The following is a 21,965-nucleotide window of genomic DNA, read 5'->3' on the forward strand; positions in this document are numbered from 1 at the left end:
GGCTGTACCCTCTCCCTCTCAAATTGCAGATTGTAGCTTATTGTATTATGGTCACTACTTCCCAATGGCTCCTTCACTTCGAGGTCTCTGATCAATTCTGGTTCGTTACACAATACCAGATCCAGAATTGCCTTCTCCCTGGTCGGCTCCAGCACCAGCTGCTCTAAGAATCCATCTCGGAGGCACTCCACAAAGTCTCTTTCTTGAGGTCCAATACCATCCTGATTCTCTCAGTCTACCTGCATGTTAAAATCCCCCATAACAACTGTAACAACATCCTTTGACACTATCCACAACTCTGCCTTTTAGTGTCATCTGCAAATTTACTAACCCATCCTTCTATGCCCACATCCAGATCATTTATAAAAATGACAAACAGCAGTGGCCCCAAAACAGATCCTTGTGGCACACCACTAGTAATTGAGCTCCAGGATGAACATTTCCCATCAACCCCCATCCTCTGCCTTCCTTCAGCTCGCTAATGTCTGATCCAATTCGCTAAATCACCTTCAATCCTGAAACTCTGTATTTTGTGCAATAGCCCACCGTGAGGAACCATATCAAACGCCTTACTGAAGTCCAAATACACCATATCAACCACTTTATTTTCATCCACCTGTTTGGTCACCTTGGTTAGTGAGACATGGCCTACCCTTCACAAAACCGTCTTGACTATCCTTAATCAGATTGTTCCTTTCCAGATGATTATAAATCCTATCTCTTATAACCTTTTCCAACACCTTACCCACAACCGAAGTAAGGCTCACTGGCCTATAATTTCCAGGGTTGTCCTGACTCCCCTTCTTAAACAAGAGACAACATTTGCTATCCCCCAGTCTTCTGGCACTACTCCTGTTGACAATGATGACATAAAGATCAAAGCCAAAGGCTCTGCAATCTCCTCCCTGGCTTCCCAGAGAATCCGAGGATAAATCCCATCTAGCCCAGGGACTTATCTATTTTCATATATTCCAAAATTGCTAAAACCTCCTCTTTGTCAACCTCAATCCCATCTCACCTTGTAGTCTATATCTCCGTATTCTCACTAACATTGCCCCTTTCCAATATGAATACTGACAAAAAGTATTCATTAAGTGCTTCCCCTTTATCCTCCGATTCCACATGCAACTTTCCACTACTATCTTTGATTGGCTCTAATCTTACTCTCGTCATTCTTTTATTCCTGATATACCTATAGTAGGCCTTAGGATTTTCCTTGATCTTATCTGCCAACAACTTCTCATGTCCCTTCCTGGCTCTTCTCAGCCCTCTCTTTAGACCTTTCCTGGCTAACTTAGAACTCCCAAGCCCCTTAACTGAGCATTCATGCCTGATCTTCACATAAGCCTTCTTCTTCTCTTGACAAGAGCTTCAACTTCTTTAGTTTTCGAGAGAGGGAGCCATGGTTTACTACCTCCCTGCCTGATGGGTATCTAGGACCTGCAGTAGCTTTTCCTTGAATAAGCTCCACATTACAAGAGTGTTCATCTCCTGCAATTTCCTTCCCCATCTTATGCATCCTAAATCTTGCCTAATTGCATCATAATTGTCTTTCCCCCAGTTATACCTCTTTCCCTGTGGTATATACCTATCCCTTTCCATCACTAAAGTGAACAGAACCAAATTGTGGTCACTGTCGCCAAAGTGCTCACCTACCTCCAAATCTAACACCTGGCCGGTGTTCATTACCCAGTACCAAATCTAATGTGGCTTCGCCTCTTGTTGGTCTGTCTACATACTGTGTCAGAAAACCCTCCTGCACATATTGAACAAAAACTGACCCATCTAAAATACTCGAACTATAGTATTCCCAGTCAATATTAGGGAAGTTAAAGTCCCCCTTAACAACCACCCTGTTACACTCACTCCTGTCAAGAAGCATCTTTGCTATCCTTTCCTCTAAATCCCTCGAACAATTTGGAAGTCTGTAGAAAACTCCCAACAGGGTGACCTATCCTTTCCAGTCTCTAACCTCAGCCCAAACTCCCTCAGTGAATGAGTCCTCAAATGTTCTCTCAGCTGCTGTAATACTACCCTTGATTAACAATGTCACACCTCCCATTCTGGGAGTACGTCACGTTGCCTACAGAATAAGGCGACTGAATGTTACTCTATCATGTTTGTAGAAGGCCTCATTCACTTCTGACCAGCTCCTACCCAGTGGACAGTTCTGTACACTGTGGGAAAAATTTTTGGGGAGTCAGAAGAAATGGTATTGTTGATAATGTTGGGCAGAACTGCTTCTGGGATTCTCACCATTATACCTGGCAATCTCTATTTACAATGGTATGGGATGAGGGTGCAGGTAGTGAGACCACATTCTGCATTCCCAGACTGGCCATCTCCCTTTTAGGGCTAACCTTCTCCTGGGTCACTCCCCGAACAATTTTCAAGGAATCAGGCCGATGTTTCCATGACTCATGGTTCACGACCTGTCAGATGTTTAGTAGACCGTACTTTGCTTGTGGAGAAAGTGAGGACTGCAGATGCTGGAGATCAGAGCTGAAAATGTGTTGCTGGAAAAGCGCAGCAGGTCAGGCAGCATCCAAGGAGCAGGAGAATCGACGTTTCGGGCATGAGCCCTTCTTTTGCTTGTGAAAGCTTTTGAAAGGGAACTTCAAAATGCCAATTCATACTTCACCACTCACTAACATGGCATCAAACAGTCTTGATACTAAGTTAATGCTAACTCATCTCATCCAGTTATCCCCAGTGGCCCTTATTGCTTCCACATTAGTTCATAGTCCTTGTGTGCACATTCACTCGGTATGGACAGAATCAGTCACCCCTGTGGGCATCATGGAATATGTGACACCCCTAAGAAACCCACTAATAATTTTTTTTTTTAAATGTCAGTGCTCTGACAACTGTATAAAAGTGTCAAACAGATCATTAAATTAACAAAATCTGAAGCATTGAACACTTGTCAGTTCTTAATCCTTGAAACCTTATCAAAAGAGGTGTGAGAAAATAAAGCTTACTGCACCATTTTATAAAGATATTAATCAAGCAAAGTTCGCACATTTCAGTACTTGTGTAAACAAACTCACAGAATTCTTTTATAAAAGTCTGTGCTTTATGGATTTTCTATGTCATCTCTTCTGTTAATGTCACAATGTTTGTTTGCATAGCATTGTTAGGTGTGAAGTGCTTTAAACTGCTTAATCTCTGATGAGGGGCTGAGTAAGTCTCTCCTATAATATCTGGACTTTAGAAGAATGAGAGGTGATTTCATTGTGATACGCAGAATTCTGAAGGCACTTGACACTAAGAAACTGTGAGGTTTCTGTTGGCTGAGGAATTGAAAACATGAGTGGCATAGTATCTCAGAATAAGACAACAGTTATATAGGACTAAGATAAGAAAAAAACATCTTCATTCAATGTGTTGTGAGTCTTTGGAATTCTTTACCTTAGAAGGTTGTGGATGTTACATTGTTGAATATAATTAAGGTTGTGATAGGCAAATCTTTGTGCTCTCAGAATACCAAGAGAAATGGTGAATGACTTAGAATATCCGAGGTCAGGGGTGATTGTATTAAGTGATGGTCCAGGCCAAACTTCCTGCTCTTATCTCATGTTCTTGGGAAAATGTCACACCAATAAACCTTAGGAAATTAGACCACTCATTTCTCCAAATTATTTGATGAAAAGCTAATTAGCAAAAAGTGTTAGAAATAAAAGAAAAGTATTCCATCAATACAGCTGACTGATCAGGATTGGCACATCTTGTGAACAAAACTTTTCACTGTGCCTCGGTACATGCGACAATAAATTCAAATTCAATTTAATTCAGTATTGAAAATCAAGGCCCACTATATAGGAAGCCATCCACTGTCAGCAGATTATTGTTCTTCATGGAAAAATCAAGTTGTTTTGTTTCCAAAACGAATGTTCACAGTTTGCAAATATCAAAAGAGAATTTGCACTCTGCTTAGTAGATCATGAAACTGTATTAATGTTTGGTTTCTGTGAGACGATGATCAGTGTGTGTACTGTATATTGGGATGGATATCCACCAAGACAATGACAAGTTCACATCCATTTGGTTTGCCTTCCATTTCATGGTTTATGCAGGCTTGGGTTTTTAGATTAGATTGCTTACAGTGTGGAAACAGGCCCTTCGGCCCAACAAGTCCACACCGCCCCGCCGAAGCGCAACCCACCCATACCCCTCCATTTACCCCTTATTACCTAACACTACGGGCAATTTAGCATGGCCAATTCACCTGACCTGCACATCTTTGGACTGTGGGAGGAAACCGGAGCAACCGGAGGAAACCCACGCAGACACGAGGAGAATGCGCAAACTCCACACAGTCAGTCGCCTGAGTCAAGAATTGAACCCGGGTCTCTGGCGCTGTAAGGCAGCAGTGCTAACCACTGTGCCACCATGCCGCCCACTTAATGCACAATGACCTCCTACTAGCTCACTGAGCAGCTTGATGTTCTCAAAAGAGTTGGTAACAACACAGTGATGTGGACAGATTGCAAAGAGAGTCAAACTCTTTGCCTTTCAGTACTTCCTTCAAGGATGTGAATGTATGTGAAGCACCTTAGTGACTGTCCACATCGAATTGCTTTGGCAGTGCAATAGCAAAAGGGATGAAGAAATTTAGTCAAAAAGAGCTTCCTGTATTAGATGGATTTGGTAATGCTTCATAAGGGTTCATCCTGGACCACCAGAAATGTCGAGGGATTGTTTTTCTGTAGTGTGGTCAATTGGTCGAAGTGGTGCCAGGGTATTGGTGACCATGTTAGTGCTCCCGGAGACGGAATGTTTGACCAATTCCCCCGGTAGTATAAGGTGGATGGTACTCTGCATCTCCCTGACCAAGATGCAGAGTATTGCCAAATCAGGAGGCGTTGTGCTCAAAATGTTGGTAACAAAGGAGTTCATGACAGGCATAGTCTTGAAGGAAATTCTAGTGGACGATGGACCTGCGTCAGCACCCAGTACATGTAGCCTCAAAGAGTTGTGTTTCCGAGTCTACCCCTGCTTCTTGGTTTCATGGTGACCTTATCCAGTGATTGCTTTGATACATTTCAAGACCTGCAACTTTTCACTGCAGCTGCCCAATCAGGTATTGTGTCTGATTTCAGCGCATTCTGACCTGTAACAGTTTCTGAAAAGAAAACTGATAACACTGAGCTTGTTCAGATATATTCTGGCATACTTCTTGAATTGGTGGGACCTGAACCTTGGCCTTCAAGATAAGAGATAGGGACACAACCACTGTACCATAAGAGCCTTCACCAAGCCTGATAAACAAAGATTGTGGCATTCTGAGTGATACATACAAATCAAGTCAATGTGCTAAGCTGTAATGAATGAATTTAAATATAGTGAAGTGGATTTCTAAATGGTGGAACTTGGTGAATCCACATGGGACCATTCGAATTGGCTGCTCTGTTTAGATGGAGACCTTGTGGCCCAGTGAGACACAACTGTGCTCCTGACCCAAAGGTTTCAGGTTTGAGTATCTCACCTTGGACTCCAATGGTCAAGGAGATACCAATCAGACTGAATATCAAACTTCCAGCAGTGGCGGACAGTGAAATCCAGAGGAGTTCCTGACCACAACATAGGGCCTTCAGTCGTCATTACCCTGAGGTCCAGACTATAACATGCATGAAAATCTGCATGTTTCCTTAGCAACCTGGACTCCCTGAGTGGTCTGTTTTATACACACACACCCACACACACACAGACACACCCACACACAGACACACCCCCCCACACACACACACACACAACAGAGGGACCCATTAGTGAGGATTGGATATTCATCAGTTTGAAGCTGTTTTCAACAAGACTACTTAAGCAATTGGACAAATTTCAGGGGAATTCCGCAGTAAATCAAGGTAAGTTTTTTTTTCTGATTTTCTTCCTTTTTTACACTACATGTTTCAGAGAACTGTTTAGTAATAATTCTTAATGATACATATCAGTGTAACATCCAACCTTTGAGAGCTCTCTGTTCGAGTCCTTGGTTAGTGTTCACATTCATTCACTGCATGACTCACTGATTGTTGAGCAAGAGCTATCATTGTCTATTCTCATTTCTACTCCAGGGGTATTTCATATTTTAATTCACTCCCATTCAGCCTCTCTGTCCTTTCCCTCCTGTGAAGCTATTGGAACAGCACAGTATCTTTCATTCAGGTACTTTACATTTTCCAAAATCATTGTTGACTTTGACAATTTCAGATCACTAACCACTGTTCCCATTTTTTTGAGGCAGCTGATAAAGTTTCTGTCGTTGCCATTTTCACATCCTCTAGACCCCAATTTTTTTTTTGTGCCTAATTACCATTGTTCTTGCCTCAAAACATCATGCTTTTTCAATTAATCTATCCAACATTCTAATTCAATGCAGATATTCCCTTTTTGTTCTTGCCTCCTCTCACTCCCACCACCCACACCTCATTTTCCCAGTTTTTGATTAAAATCAGGTATATCTCCAGTTCTGATGAAGTGTTATCAACCTGAAAGAATGGGCAGAAATGTCTCTCCCAAGTAGGATACAAGGATCAGGACCAATGTTGAGGAAAGCAGTCACTTGGTCCAACTCAATGTCTGTCTCTGTTATTGGTCTGGAGCTTCCCATCCAATCACGGAAGACTAACAGGCTGTCAAAGACCATAAATCTGATTGAGAGAATCATGAGCTATGGGGTGGACTGTGAGATTGGATTTGAGGATTATCAGATCAGCCATGATCTGATTGAATGACAGAGTGGACTTGATGGGTCGAATGGCCTACTTTTACTCCTAATCTGTGGTCTGATGAATTAGAGGTTTTACAGCTTGTAAGGATCAGCAATCGAGGTAAGTAAAAAGGCACCTGCCCATGGAGGTTCCATGCCTCTATCTCTTTGAGAATTAAATTGAAATATAGATCTTGTTTCCCCATCCTGCTGATGGCCAAGTGACCTGTCTCCAACATGGCTTAGCTCCAACATGGATGGTCTCTAGGTGTGCCCTGGATCATTGTTCCACTACTGGGAGACCACTTCCAGACAGCTAAACTGGCCCAGCCACCTTTGGGGATGGAGAGGTTGACTCCTTTAATTGGCCTCTGCAGCCTCTTTACAAACTTTGTTGGCCATTCAGCCCACAGGGTAGGTGTATCTGCCCCCTCTCCCCCCCTTGCTCCCAAATCATCCTTTTGCTGCAAAATTGGGCCAAAGTGAGATTGAACCAGGAAGCCATCATGCCAGACCATCGGTCTGTCTGTCATTCCCATTGCAGCTCTTCCCTGCCCTAATGTGGTTTGTGACCCCTCAGATGCTGACTGATCTGCTGAGCATTTTCACAATTTTCTGCGTTATTAACAATTCTGCAGTTCAACAAGGGATTCAAAGGTTTTATATTTCCTCATTGCATGATTGACTTGCAGTAAAAGTCGGGCTTAGTCCATTTTTAATGAAAAGCTGCATAATCGGGTTGAGAAAGCTAGTGTAGAGACGTATTGTTAATAACTGGATGTGTTGTTTATAGTTCCACTGAGTGCTGGCACCAAGGATAAGATACTGAAACAGTCAAACTAGATGTGAATGAAACCTTAAACAGAGAAAAATAAGGAAGGGAAAATTAACAGAACAAAGTTAGATAAATTTAGAAAATGCCGATAAGATAACATAGGTGGCCAGCTCGTGAAAGGGGAGGATAATGTTTTGGGCGTAATCTTTAGGAAAACCTGAAAGCACAAGAGCATTTGCCTGCTGCTTCTACTTTCTCTGTTCAAAACAAAATGAAAAGAATTCCTGTGGCCTGTGCCAACAGGACTAATTATATTCTGTTTTTAAAGCCCACCTACAGACTTTAACAATGCCAAAAAAAATGCTAAAAACCAAAACAGAACAATCCCAGCAGGATGGAGCACTTACTGGCACAGAAATTTGACTCCACTGTGATTCCAAAAGTAATAGCCTTTGTAATCCAGCGAGTTCGATTATGAAATATACCCTGTTTCTATATTAGTGTGTGTTCCCAAGCTGAAAAGAACTCCACAGTGGACTGATGAGGAGACCAGCTGTACCTGAAACACACACTATTCACTGAAACCTGATAGAAAGCTATTTGAAAGTAAACCCATCAGAAAAAGGAAATCCATAAACCCCATGTAAATCAACATCCAGTGACTATTACTGAGCTGTACGTTTGAGAGAATTTTTAAGATTGTTGAAGAAATAACATGATATGAAAAGAAATAAACTGCAGATAGCTGAATACATGGACTGAAAATAGAAACCCATTCAGTTTATGAAATGAGAAAAGATGTTGATGCTCCATCTCTAAACTGTTGTCAAAACTGGAGATTGGAAAATAAATGAATTAATGCACAGTACTAAACCTATAAAAGAAAGACCACACAAGGAGGGAATGCTGACTGCTATCGGAGAACATTGTTACCTTTTCAGTAAAATATAGTCAGTCTCCGATCTGGCATCTGTCCAGAAGTTTTAATCCAATATTTTCCTGAATGCTCAAACATAGAAGTTTTAATGGCATTATAAGAATGTGTGCGTTTGATATAAAGAGGATATATTAAGCGGGATCATTAGAAAACGGTGAGCCACAGAAGACATTAGAAGGCAAGAGAAAAGCTTGCTAAAGAGGTGGGGTTGAGCTTGAATGAGGATCTTGGAGGAGGAGAGTATTATGGAGAATATGGGTTTAATATCAAAACTGAGGAAAAGGGTGAAGGAAAGGTTTAAATTGAAGATTTTAAAGTGAGATCTCTGAGACCAGGCACCAATATCGCTAGTAAAGGACAGGAGATGTGGGGATGTAGGGTCAGATATAAGACATGATACAGACATCAGAGCTTTAAATGAGCTAAAGTGTACAGAGAGTGGATAGAGTCTGAGAGAGACAATGCCAAGGATGGTGGTTTCAGCAGCAAGTCGGCTCAATACGAGGGACCTTGCTGTGTATCTGATGGCATTTCTTACGGCGAGAGCTTTAACTTTGTCAGATAGGTTTGGAAAATGAATCTAGGTTGCTGATACTATCAATAAATTCTCAAAATATGGAAGCATATACACAAAGCTAAGTTAGCTTTTAATACTTTTCTTCACACACAAGATAATGCCTCAAGCTTTCCTATAAATAACTTGGAATGTTTATACCAGCAATCTGTCTAGGATATAAACCCAAAGTATCCTTGACACTTCAAGTTCTAACAACTTCAATTTTCACAGTATTGACATTTAAGCTTTTTAAAGAACATTTGCAGCAGATTTCTTTTACTAAGACTTCTAGAAGGTATTTGGTTTTTGACATGTTATTAGTTATTTTGACACAGGATGCTGATATTCATTCTGTTGGAGTTAGAAGTGACTGGGTAAGCTCTTCAAACTGTTTCTGAAAATTCCAAAGACCGTTTTTTGTATTTTGCACCCCGAAGGGCAAAAGTTTGTATCTCACTGCATTGTGATTATTTCAAACTGAGTAGATGTGAATTATACTCAGGTTCTGGCTACAGAACAAGGAATTAATTTGCAGTGTTGGCAGTCATTAGTACTGTACTTTTTTGAAACACTTCAAAGAATTTTGCACTCGTAGGATCTTGGCTTACTAATGTTCATCAGACCACTGTCGATTGATGTTATTTCTGTTTCTCCTAGTGGCACTTCTCCATTGGCTTGCTTGAATGCTATGCTTCACACAAATTCTAGGGGAGAAGAGGGTATTTTCTATAAGGTGCCTGGTCGAATGGGAGTCTATACTTTGAAGGTAAGTTTTTTTCGAAGAAAGACAATAATGCCTGAGTACTTGGATGGAAAGAGGAGAGTTTCTGTTCTGTTGTAATTCTGGTTTTGTTTCTAAATTACATTTACCAGCGGTTAACAAAGTAATACGAACAATACTGATAGTGCGGCACCTCGGTGTTGAGAAGTTTCATGCCTGCTGTATGAACGCAAGCACAAAGTAAGCTCACGTATCTGCCCCCTACTGTAGCTATATTCCAGCATTGGAACAACAGACCTCTATTTCACCAGCACTATGTTTTCCAATCTCTGCATCCTTTATGAGATTTAGCACTGATTTATAGGTGGTGTGTATTCTGAGCTTATAGCCAGTAGGACATGGATTGAGATCAATTCCCCTCATTTCAAAATGGACTTCTGAAACAAGGAGTGACGTTGTGTCAGTAATACTAAACATGAACCCAGATAGAGTGATGGAGCTGTGATGAAAATAGGCCTTTCAGTCCAACTTGTTCATGCCGAGCAGATATCCTAAATTAGTCCAGCCCCACCTGCCAGCATTTGGCTCATTTCCCTCTAATCTCTTTCTCAGGATTCATGGCCGATATACAAATCCACAGCATTATCTCTTATTTTTGTTTTTTAATCTGCCCGATAATGTTACTGGAAAAGTATTGGACTATTCCACATGTAGTTTGAATTGCAGTCTTGTTCCCTGTTTGCCTGGCTGGAGCTCATCACCGTATCAGCAATATCATTTCATGAGGAGAGAGAGAGAAAACCCTTTACAGAGAGATCACTTCCTATATTTCATTTGTTTGACAATGGTTTACAAAACATAGATAATATCCTTAAATTACCCTGTTAAGATGGTAAAGTTATTTTTTTTCTTTTGAAGGAAGGATGGTTAAAAAATAATCTTTTCTATTATCTGGTGCACTGCCTTGTCCAGCTGGTGGGTTCAATGTGGTGATATCACAGAATGTGTTTCTCTTTGTGGAAACCAGACATTTGATGGACCAACTTGAACTGCACCTTGACTGTGTGTGCAATCACTTTTCCCATGTTCCACTCTTGGATGTTTTAGGCACTACCTGCTTATTGTACAAGGCAGCAGCATGCCCCAACATGACTGCTTACAAGTAAATTCTTATGCTAGTTACTAAGTAACTAATAACCCCTCCGGAGCTGATAGAAGGCACTGAGCATAAAACCAAAGGGATGAATCGTTCTCAAAAAATCGTTCTAGAGCCCTTCCTGAAACCTGGCTGAGAGTTTACAACAGATCACTCCATGAGTGATAAATGGCACAGGATATTTGCCTTCATATTAACTAAGTCCTAACACAGTTAATTAAATCTGTTACATTATTGATGAACCAAAGCTGACAAGGGATATAGTTAATGTGGCCCCTTTATTCCAAAGCAACAAACTACAGGCCAGTTAGCTTATTTTTTTTATAGGACTAAATAAGTTATAACACGCAATTAGGTAAACTCAAGGAAACCAGGCAGAATGAGCTTGGCTTTGTGAAGGAGAAGTCAGGTTTTCTCAGTTCATTGGAGTTCTTTGAAAAAGTAGTGTGCACTGTGCAAGAAATGAATTTGGTGTGTGATAACCCCAACAAAGTCCATGGGGAATCACTAATCTCTTCATAGAGCTCATCGATTCCCTTGGTAACAGGCAATAGCCCGTCTGCTGGAATTCATCATCTGAGAGACCCAGGAATGGGTCTGCAGAACTATCTGTCCCAGTATAGAACTCACCCATGTACAAATAGTGGCTGTATTTTGGTCTTAAGCAATAAACCATGTTCCTTTCAGTCAGACCTCCTGAGTTATTACAGAGTGGACATGCTATACTCAATGGTATTTCATAAAGGTTATTGTCCGAGTTCATCTAGGACAAAAGGATAGCATGGATAGAAGCTTTGCTGGCTAACAGTAAATAGGTGATAGTTTTCTGGTTAACCACACATAATATGTGGACCAGTGCGAGGGTGTCAACTCTTTATGCTTTACATAAATGACTAAGATGAAGGGACCTAAGATTTAGTTACCATGTTTGTGGATGACCCAAAGATAGATAGGAATGTAGGTTATGAAGAGGGTATGAGAAGGTTGTACAAGGCTGTAGATAGGCTATGTGAGTAGGCAAAGGTCTGGCAAATGGGGTGTACTTCAGGAACATGTAAAATTTTCTATTTTATCCGGAAGCATAAAAGAAATTGTAGAACTCTGAGATGCAGAGCGATCCAGGTGTCCTGGTGCATTAATCATAACGATTTGTTTGTAAGTAATTAAGAGGGCTTATAGAATTATTGGTTGTTGTGAGGAACATTGAATACAAAAATAGGGAGGTTTTGCTTAGAGAGACCACATTTGGAATAGTGTGTAATATTGGTCTCCTTATTTAAGAAGGATGTAAATGCATTAGAAACTCTTCACAGAAGGTTTACACGATTAATGCTTGGAATGGGGAGGTTGTCAAATAAGGCTTGTATTAGCTGGAGCTGAGGAGTGAAGCAAGTTGGGGGGGGCTTGACAGGGTGGGGAAGCTGTTCCCTGTTATTGGAGAATGTAGAATTAGACGTCACTGCTTAAAAAACAAGGGTCACCCTTTTCAGATGGAGATAGAACTTTTTTTTCAGGAGGGCCTTGCTCAAAATGTGGTAAGAATAGAGTATTTGAATATTTTTAAGACAGAAGTGATTCTCCTTTGATAAGCAAGGAGATGCAAGGTTAAAGAGTCATAGATTATTGGGATTGGTGGGGATGTAAAATAACCCAATTATCTATGACTTAATTCAATAACAGAGCATAATGAAGGGGCCATATGGCTAACATCTACCCCTGTGGTACCTAATTCAATTGTTTGTAGACAAATATAAATTAATTTACATGTTTGAACAATGCCGTTGTGACAACAGAAGCAAGATTTTTCAGATGATGGATTTCCCACAAGTTCTCCTGAAGACTTGACAGGGAATATAACATTTCCCATCCTGGCTGCCCCACAGCCACGCAACAGTCCACAGGGTGTCTGTTGACTGAAAGCAGTCCATATGAAGAGAAGCTCCACTTTAGTTAATACACTGACCAACAGCTCCATGATCCCAGATTTGATTGATGGCCACTTCTGGGACATTAGACTGCACCAAAGAGGAGGTAATCATGGAGACTGGACTAGGTGAAGTCCAGAGTAGCGATGGGGCCTGTCTTGCAGGCCTGGACAGGGATGATGAGTAGATTTTGTTTGAAAAGGAATTCAGGAGAGGTGGGGATGAACTGGTAGAGAACCTGCTTCCAGTGGGTACAGGGTCCCTACAGCAGGTACCAGTCCCACTCAAACCTTCCCTGGCATTGGCTTCCCCCAGCAGTGGGTAAAATAACAGTGGTGGCAAGCTGCCATCAACTATTTACATCAGGGCCTCAGTAGTCCCCAAGATGGATGAATGATCCTTCCCCTCCAGCAGTTCATGTGATGATAGGAGACAGATCATAGCAGGTGAGCAAGCCATGGGCTACATTTCATGTGGTCACACCCTCACCCACCCATCCACCATCACCACCAGCTCCAAATCAGTGGGTGGGGGACTATATAAAGAGCTGGCAGGACGATATAACATGGTTATATATCTTATATATGAGGATGTGGCTTACCCATACTTACATTTCTGTCTATGTAGTTTCTTAGACAATCATTGTCCAGTTTATGTGACAAGCTTATCCATTTATCCCTAAGCCAAGAGCATTTAAAACCATGTGCAGTATTTTCAAACTATATTGATACAGGAGATCAGAAACCAGAGAGGCCATATTCATCGAAATAAACTCTGTTGTTTGGAGCTAAACAAATGTTTTAATATGTAAGACTTTATGTTCTTTGTAATCTGTCAACTAATATTTGAACAGGGTTTATGTATCGGAAAAATAAAGTTGAACAAGTTTTCCTTTTTAACAGATCCTAAAGTTTGGGGTGATGGAGATGGTTCAATTTAGCAAATTGCTTTTGCAATGGAGGGTTGAATTTCTTGGCGGCTTGGCGCAGTCTTTTACCGGGACGGTCTGTCACAAACTGTTTATGATGTAAATCCAGATGAACACTTCAACCAGAACTCTGCCAGGTTTATTGTGGCAGAGGGAGGGGCAACTGAGTTGATTGTTTGTAATATTCTGTCTGTAGCACACTGTCTCTCAGAATCCTCTTGACTCAGTGCCCATTATTCTCAGCCTGTGATAAATTGGAAACTCCAAGCCATGGACTGTGATAATATCACTTCTGTCTTTTGTCTCCTCAGAAGGATGTCCCAGATGAAATGAAGGAGCTGTCTGAGATATGGGATGATAGCAGTGACGGTCAATCAGACTCGCAGAGCACAGACAGCCACGAGAAGAGGGAAAGGAAGAAAAGTAGGTGGAATTTGAAAGCTAATTCGGGGTTTGAAAATCTAACCAGGACTTCTAAAATTATGACCATTTTCACTGGGATTTAAGGGAGTCGTCTGGGGTGGGTCTTAATACTCTCCCTTGTGGCAAAGGTCCATTTACTGAAATGGGAGGGGGGCACAAAGGGATCCCACTACTGTCCTGTCTCCATTCCAATTATGTGGTAGGAAAGGCCAAGATAAGGGTTTTAAATCATCCCTGCAGGGATGAGGTTAGGGGTCAGGGTACTGAGGGTCACATCTTCCCTTGTTGCTGACCCACCCTCCCAATGAGCACACTCCTATGATTACTAACCTGCAGCCTAGGATCTGATCACAGTGGATGTCATACAGGGAGCAGCCAGCACCTTTCTGATGTTGTATCTGTTCAATAGAGCTTGTCCATAGCTCTCAGCAGATGGTACCTCTGTCCCCAGAGAACTTGATACAGGGAAGACCCACAGTTATTCATCTAACTGGAGTGGTACTTTTTATGGCAAGCCTTCCTCTCCAGCAAGTGGACAACACCCCGATCACCCCGTTAAAAACCCCGCCTGGTTTCCATCTATCAGGTCTGTTCAAATGAAAATGAGGTTCAGACTGATTCAGTTTCCATTATCTCAAAGCGAGAGATACTCTCAAGTTTCCCATTTGTAACTTTCATTTCTGTATAGGATGCAGGAACATGATGGCCTATCATTTCCAGACAAAGCCAAATTCAGTCAAACAGAAGACTTGAACTTGTTCTCTGTCTGAAGTTCAAAAGGCAAATAATTTCAGAAAGTTCTGTTCATTTCCCTAAAACTAAGAGAGGATTAACATTGAGGAGCTTTGGAGATCACAATGATGCTCAATACATTCCATATTTTGGTAATGTACTCCTTTCCAATCCTATTCATTCCTGTTTGATCTCTCCTTTGGCAATAGGAAAGTTGGAGTGGGTTTAAGAGGAACTCTGTGCTACTTGGCATTGTCCCCACTCACAGACGGCTCAAACCTCATGATCAATTCTATCTTTAGTATTATGTGTGTACTTTGACACAAACACAGTTCAGAGGAAGGATCCAGAATGTGCAGTTATTGCTTGTCATCAATTTTTATTGGTAACCAGGTTGGAATTTAATAAAATGTCGGTGCGCTACATTTGGTAAAACTATAAGTAATTTCTGTTTTTATTCCTGCTAACTGCACAAATTTTGAAAATAGTTATATATTATCAAAGAATAAATTATTCTTCCCTAACAAGGCGAAACCATTAATGTCAAATATTAGATTAAAAGTACTGAATGGTGACATCATACCTTAAGCTGTTTCCCAGAGGAAGTAATTTGGATTTCATCCTTCCTTTTGTGAAAAGTATCATTTCAAAGTTTTGTGCATATTTCAGTAGAAATGGTGATGCAAAGGATTTATTTAAAAACAACATTTTACTTCTAGTAATTTGTGATTAGTCATTTTGCTGGAATCAGTTCATTCACTGTGTGAAGTCCCTGTGTATAGACTAAATCCACAATGTTAGTTGGAATAGGACTACTGTCCTCCATCTGCCAGCATTGTTATAATCTTCAGGCTATGCCAAGTTACTGAGTAACCTTAAAAAAAATTGCAGTTAAGAGAAATTAATTGAACAGTGATGAATGATTGTCTTGTGGTGACAGTATGATAAAAGGAAAATGTATACATTTCACTCAGATCTTGTTCCATAAAGGCGTGGTGGCAATATTTCAATAATTGATAGTTATGGAAATATGCTTTTAATAACTTCATCTTCCTGTCACACAAGCCGCATCTTATTTGCACTAAGTACGCATATGTTTATGGTATTTCCTTTTCTAACATGGCAGAACACTCTGTAACAAAACTAATTTGAACTGTGAAACCCAAAAATATTGTTCTCTGTATGGGTTCAATGTATTCTGCACATGTCTGTTTCTTTGGAGTACGTTTTTCAAGTATGTAAAATGATAATAGGACTGTCATCAAATGGGAAAGTGAGACTTGTGTGGCCTCAGAGCATTTTAAACCACTTTATAACCAGTGAAAAATGTTTGAAATGTGGTCACCATTGTAATTTAAGAACAATAACTCGTATTTATCATGGTGCTTCAAATGTCCTGAGCCATTTCACACGGCACTATCAACGAGATTCACTGCAGATAAGGTAGCTTTTATATATTCCTTCAAATAGAAAAGAAGCAGATCAGTATGGAACTGTAACTCAGGGCTCAGTGCTCAGCAGCTAAAGTTACAAATGCCATGGTAGACTGTTTAAAATCCAGTGGTGTAAAAGGTCAAATTTGAAGGACACATATATTTCCGAGGGTTATCGGATTAAAGGTGATTGTAGAGATGAGGAGGAACAAGGCATTGGAGAGAGCTGTAAACCAGGACAAGCATTTTAAATGTAAACATTGCTCACTCAGAGGCTAATCTTGGAAATGTGGTTGTTAATTTTCACCCTGTAAGATCCCAGTAAGAAATGAGCATATTCTCTGTGTAAGTGATGCTGATTGAAGGACAGAGGTTCCCTAAGACATTGGAAGAACTCCCTTGTTCTTCTCCAAAGCTGCCATGGGATATTCGTTACCATCTTCAATGGACAGCAAGGCATTGTTTAATTTGTTGATTTTCGTTAGTTCTTCAGTGAGGCACCAGCTTGAATTTTGTGGCCAGGTCTTTGGGAAGTGGAATAAGAATCCACTAGGTTTTCACTCAAAATTGGAATCAAACAATAAATCACTGCTGACTCCTAATATTACTCAGTAAAAGTTAACCGTCAGGTTACTACGTAACCATTGAGAGACATTGGGCTGGACTTTAAAAGCAGGGTTAGCACATCGATGCTCTGATGAATGATACATCCTGATCATAACCCTCAGTGGTTGTGATCATAGGCTACATATTAAATGTAAGAACAATTCCAAATAAATCTTTTGGATTTTGTGACAAACTGGAAAGAAGTTGGCTCAGTGGGGAAAAAAATTGAAAATTTGAATCCAAGAAAAGACAGGCCTCTTAACAAGTTCCTTCAGGAACGTGCTGGGTCATTCATTGGCAGGATCTGCATTCCTCACTGTAGCCCTCATTGGCTCTTTGAAAAACCAAAACCGTCCCCAAGTCACTGGATTAAAAGCAATTTTTAATTTGTGTGCACACTGAAACTCTGATCCTGATACTCCTCCAAAATCAAACCCATCAATGTTTACTCAGACAGTGTCAGTTTAGAATTTCTGCTGTGTCCCAGGGAAAAAAATCAAGGAAAAGATCCTCTTGTCTTCATTGGCAACCTTTCAATATTTTTGGTATTTGTGATTTATTCTACACTCTCTGGCAGCTTAAGAATGACTAAAAGGCTTCTTTCCACCCCGCCACCCAGAAAATGAATATTTATTGTATGGACAGAATTTTGCTAAAAACACATTTTAATTGCTGGTGTTGAAAATTACTTGGCACTGGTTTAAAGTGTTCCAGCTGGGTTCCTGCCCCCCTTGTGTGTTATCTGTTTGACCAATCGAGTGCTCAAGCAGTCATTTGAGTTGAGCATCAATTAGCAGAAAGTTGGTGAATTGACTTCCTATGGTGCTCATAGTTAATGTAAAAGGTGATTGTGCATAATTATAATCTGTATGATATGAGTGACAACATAAGAACAGGTTGAGCTTGTTTGCAGTACATAGTTCATCATGTATTAAAGCACCACTATGTTTTGCATACAGCCTAATCTTCAATCTCTAGCAAGTTATATTATGTAATATTAATTGGGAACTGGGAATATTTTGTGCTTTGACTTGAGATTTCTTTTTACTGATTAATAAAAAGAGCAATCTGCTACTTGTGAAAATGAATCCTGGACTGCACAGCTAAACAGGCAGTGTATGCAAAATATATCATGGAATTAAGTAAGCCTAAAGGGAGTGACTTCAAAATGAAATATTTTTAGGAAGTTAATTGTTTGAATTACAAACGCACCTCAAACTCAGATACACATTTGTATCTGAAAGTGCCTAAAGTAGTAGTCGGCTCATGCGAGCAAATTTCTTCATAGAAACTCATACTAAACAATGTCTGAACTTAGCGTCAAAGTATCAATGAGGTTAATGTTACTTGTAATAATTGTAATGAGGTCAGCCAGGTGGACCTTACAGAAGGAGTTCCCTGATTGGAGCTGTTAATCTAGTCCAATCAGGGAACCCTGGCTGACAGATATAAGCAGGAGTGCCTGAGGTTCTGTTCACTCTGAGAGTTGCCTCTGAGGGAACCGGATCAGTGTCAATGACTCTCCAAGCCAGGATACTAGCCTCTGTAGATTTATTTCAATATTCACCATTATTCACATGTACATAGCAACTTCGGGTGAGGGGCAAGTTCATAGTTACGCTGAAATATTCACGTCTTGCTCTCTACATTTTGCTGATTTGCCAATAACTTTACGAAGGCAAGATTTTATTTTTTTGTCGCCATTGAAATGCATGTATGGGATGAAGTTGCTGGATTTGTGAGGTAGATATGACGGAACTAACTTCAGAGATTGAAGTCTTGTCATTATAAGCAGATGTACCTTCTGAGCAATGTGATAACTGTTAGTTAGTGTAAATCTCCCTCACTAACACTAGCAATTATCTGTTACAAGCATGGAGCCTCATTCATTCTTTGTTGTTGGAAATTTTAAACGTCTAAAATTTAAATGGTTTCATGTTTTTAATAAATTCTTTGTATCTCCTTTTTCTTAATGAAATCTTTTCTTCTCTCTATCCTGCTTTATTTCTATGGGATTAACAGTGAAACCACCTACACTAATTTATGCTTCTCTCTGTCCCTGCACAATTACTTCATGTTAATATATAGATTTGTGGATGCTGGAAATCTGAAGGAAGAACAGAAATAGCTGGAGAAACTCAGTAGGTCTGACAGCATCTGTGGAAAGAAAGCAGAGTTAACGTTTCGGGTCCAGTGAACCTTCTTCAGTGTCAAAGAAAATTACAGCACAGGAGGAGGCCCTTTGGCCCTCCAAGCCTGTGCCGATCCAGGTCCTCTATCTAAACCTGTCGCCTATTTTCTAAGGATCTGTATCCCTTTGCTCCCTGCCCATTCATGTATCTGTCTAGATACATCCTAAATGATGCTATCGTGACTGCCTCTACTACCTCCACTTGCAACACGTGCCAGGCACCCACCACCCTTTGTGTAAAGAACTTTCCACGCATATTTCCCCTAAACTTTTCCCCTCTCTCCTTGAATTCGTGACCCCTAGTAATTGAGTTTGTCATTTTGGGGTGGGGGGCTGAAGAAAACTTCTTGCTATCCACCCTGTCTATACCTCTCATGATTTTGTAGACCTCAATCAGATTGATCCTTCAACATCTGTCTTTCTAATAAAAATAATCCTAATCTACACAACCTCTCTTCATTGCTAGTGCTGTCCATACCAAGCAATATCCTGGTGAACCTCCTCTGCACCCTCTCCAAAGCATCCACATCCTTTCGGTAATGTGGTGACCACACTGTACACAGTATTCCAAATGTGGACAAACCAAAGTCCTAGACAACAGTAAGATATCCTGCCAACTCTTGTACTCAATACCCCGTCCGATGAAGGAAAGCATGCCGTATGACTTCTTGACCACTTTACTGACCTGCATTGCCACGTTTAGGGAACACTGGACCTGAACACCCAGATCTCTCTGTACATCAATTTTCCTCAGGGATTTTCCATTTACTGTATAGTTAGCTCTTGAATTGCATCTTCCGAAATGCGTTACCTTGCATTTGCCCGGATTGAACTCCATCTGCCATTTCTCCGACCAACTCTCTAATCTATCTGTATTCTATTGTATTCTCTGACAGTCGCCTTCACTATCTGCTACACCACCAAATCTTTGTATCATCTGCGTACTTGCTAATCAGACCACCTTTACCTTCCTCCAGATCGTTTATGTATATCACAAACAACAGTGGTCCCAGCACTAATCCCCATGGAACACCCACTGGTCACAGGTCTCCACTTTTGAGAAACTCCCTTCCATTACTACTCTCTAGCCCCTGTTGTCCAGCCAGTTCTCTATCCATCGAATTTCAGTTGTTTCTTGCCCTTCTCTTGATGCCCCATTTCCCTTGCAGTGCCATTATTAATAGGAAAAAGAATCTTTAAGTCTGAACTTGCTCAAATAATCTAACAATTGACAGATACCATGAAGGTGTCTGCTGCAACAGAATCTTCAGTCTGGTAGCTGAGCAGTTGGAGACTGAAGATAAAGTACTGAATGTGAGAAGTTATTGCATAGGCACCAAGTAATTGTTAACTCAGATGAGTGACTATTAGACACAAATTGAGAGTGAAACATGAAAAATTAGCATTTACAATATACTGCCAATGTAAATGAGAAAAGAAGTCCCTTCTCATTAATACATTTTCTAAGTGTTTCTGCCCTTGTTTCTATTGTCCTGTGGCTGTTAATCTCTTAACTGAGCAGCTGTTCCACCTGTGGCTGTAAAAGTTGCATCTCCACTGAGTTGAACTGCCCATCATGTGTTACAGCGGTAGGTTGTGCTGAACATATCTGGGGTGACATTTTCAATTGATTTTATTTACAGGCTGTAATCTTTGGGGATGGATATTGTGTTGCTGTAACCATGGTACCTGATTATTTAGTATTTTCTAAAAGATGCCCCAGTACTGACTGCTTCAGTACTTGCTTTAAACTATGGATGTTTATTTCTTCTGGTTGATTTCCGTTCTCCTTCCTGGAGAGTTGTCCAGTTTCCCCAATTCTCCATTGAGCTTGTGATTTTTGTTACTGTGATAATCGCAGCTCTGATTGCTGGCTAAGTGGTCACCAATGGGATAGCCATAAGGAAATCTGTGTGTGGCTCCTGGTAGAGACTTCCAATGGGCACAATTAAACCAAGGTGGGGCCAGAGAACATGTCTAAGTGGAGAACAATTTCAACTTGCAAACAGTATTAGTGCATTCATGATGAAAGTTTTGAGTGCAAAAGCAATTCCTCATTTTATCCATTGCTCTCATGACGTTTCAGAGAACACCTCTGGGACACCCGGACCAACCAACCCAACCACCCCGTGGCTCAACACTTCAACTTCCCCTCCCACTCCACCAAGGACATGCAGGTCCTTGGACTCCTCCATCGCCAGACCATAGCAACACGACGGCTGGAGGAAGAGCGCCTCATCTTCCACCTAGGAACCCTCCAACCACAAGAGATGACCTCAGCCTTCTCCAGTTTCCTAATTTCCCTTCCCGCCACCTTGTCTCAGTCCCAACCCTCGAACAGTTGGGTAGTACTCTTACACCTGAAATGGTCACTGAAGAGAAGTCAGATGATGTACAATATTGGCGCACAGATCATTCAAAAATTCCACAAAGATAGAGAACAAATAACTTTAGTTCGCTTTTGACTGCTTCAAATTGACGAATCAGGAGTGGAATTGATAGCGAATTTAAGGAGTTAAATTCACTCTCTCCAAATAGTGAACTATTGAAAAAATATTTTAACTATTAGCAGTTTTATTTTAGCCCAATTCTCTTAATTTAGTCAAATCCCTCGAACTCAGCACCGCCTTCCTAACCTGCAATCTTCTTCCTGACCTCTCCGGCCCCACCCTCACTCCGGCCTATCACCCTCACCTTGACCTCCTTCCACCTATCACATTTCCAACGTCCCTCCCACAAGTCCCTCCTCCCTACCTTTTATCTTAGCCTGCTGGACAAACTTTGCTCATTCCTGAAGAAGGGCTCATGCCCAAAACGTCGATTCCCCTGCTCCTTGGATGCTGCCTGACCTGCTGTGCTTTGCCAGCAACACA

General features: G+C 40.9%; 1 protein-coding gene across 5 annotated transcripts in view; it reads left to right on the forward strand.

Annotated features, from left to right (window-relative positions):
- Window positions 1–21,965, forward strand: part of asxl2 (ASXL transcriptional regulator 2) — a 267,455-nt gene that overhangs the window by 137,214 nt on the left and 108,276 nt on the right. For 4 of the 5 annotated variants that reach the window (XM_043675898.1, XM_043675915.1, XM_043675925.1 and 1 more), the window contains 2 exons: window positions 9,635–9,743; window positions 14,019–14,130. The exons of the other annotated variant lie outside the window; for it this stretch is intronic. In XM_043675898.1, the coding sequence (XP_043531833.1) occupies window positions 9,635–9,743; window positions 14,019–14,130 (221 nt within the window). The remainder of the gene's footprint in view (window positions 1–9,634; window positions 9,744–14,018; window positions 14,131–21,965) is intronic. 5 annotated transcript variants of the gene reach the window in all.

The sequence above is a fragment of the Chiloscyllium plagiosum genome, chromosome 3 (assembly GCF_004010195.1).
Source record: "Chiloscyllium plagiosum isolate BGI_BamShark_2017 chromosome 3, ASM401019v2, whole genome shotgun sequence".
NCBI classification, from domain to species: domain Eukaryota; kingdom Metazoa; phylum Chordata; class Chondrichthyes; order Orectolobiformes; family Hemiscylliidae; genus Chiloscyllium; species Chiloscyllium plagiosum.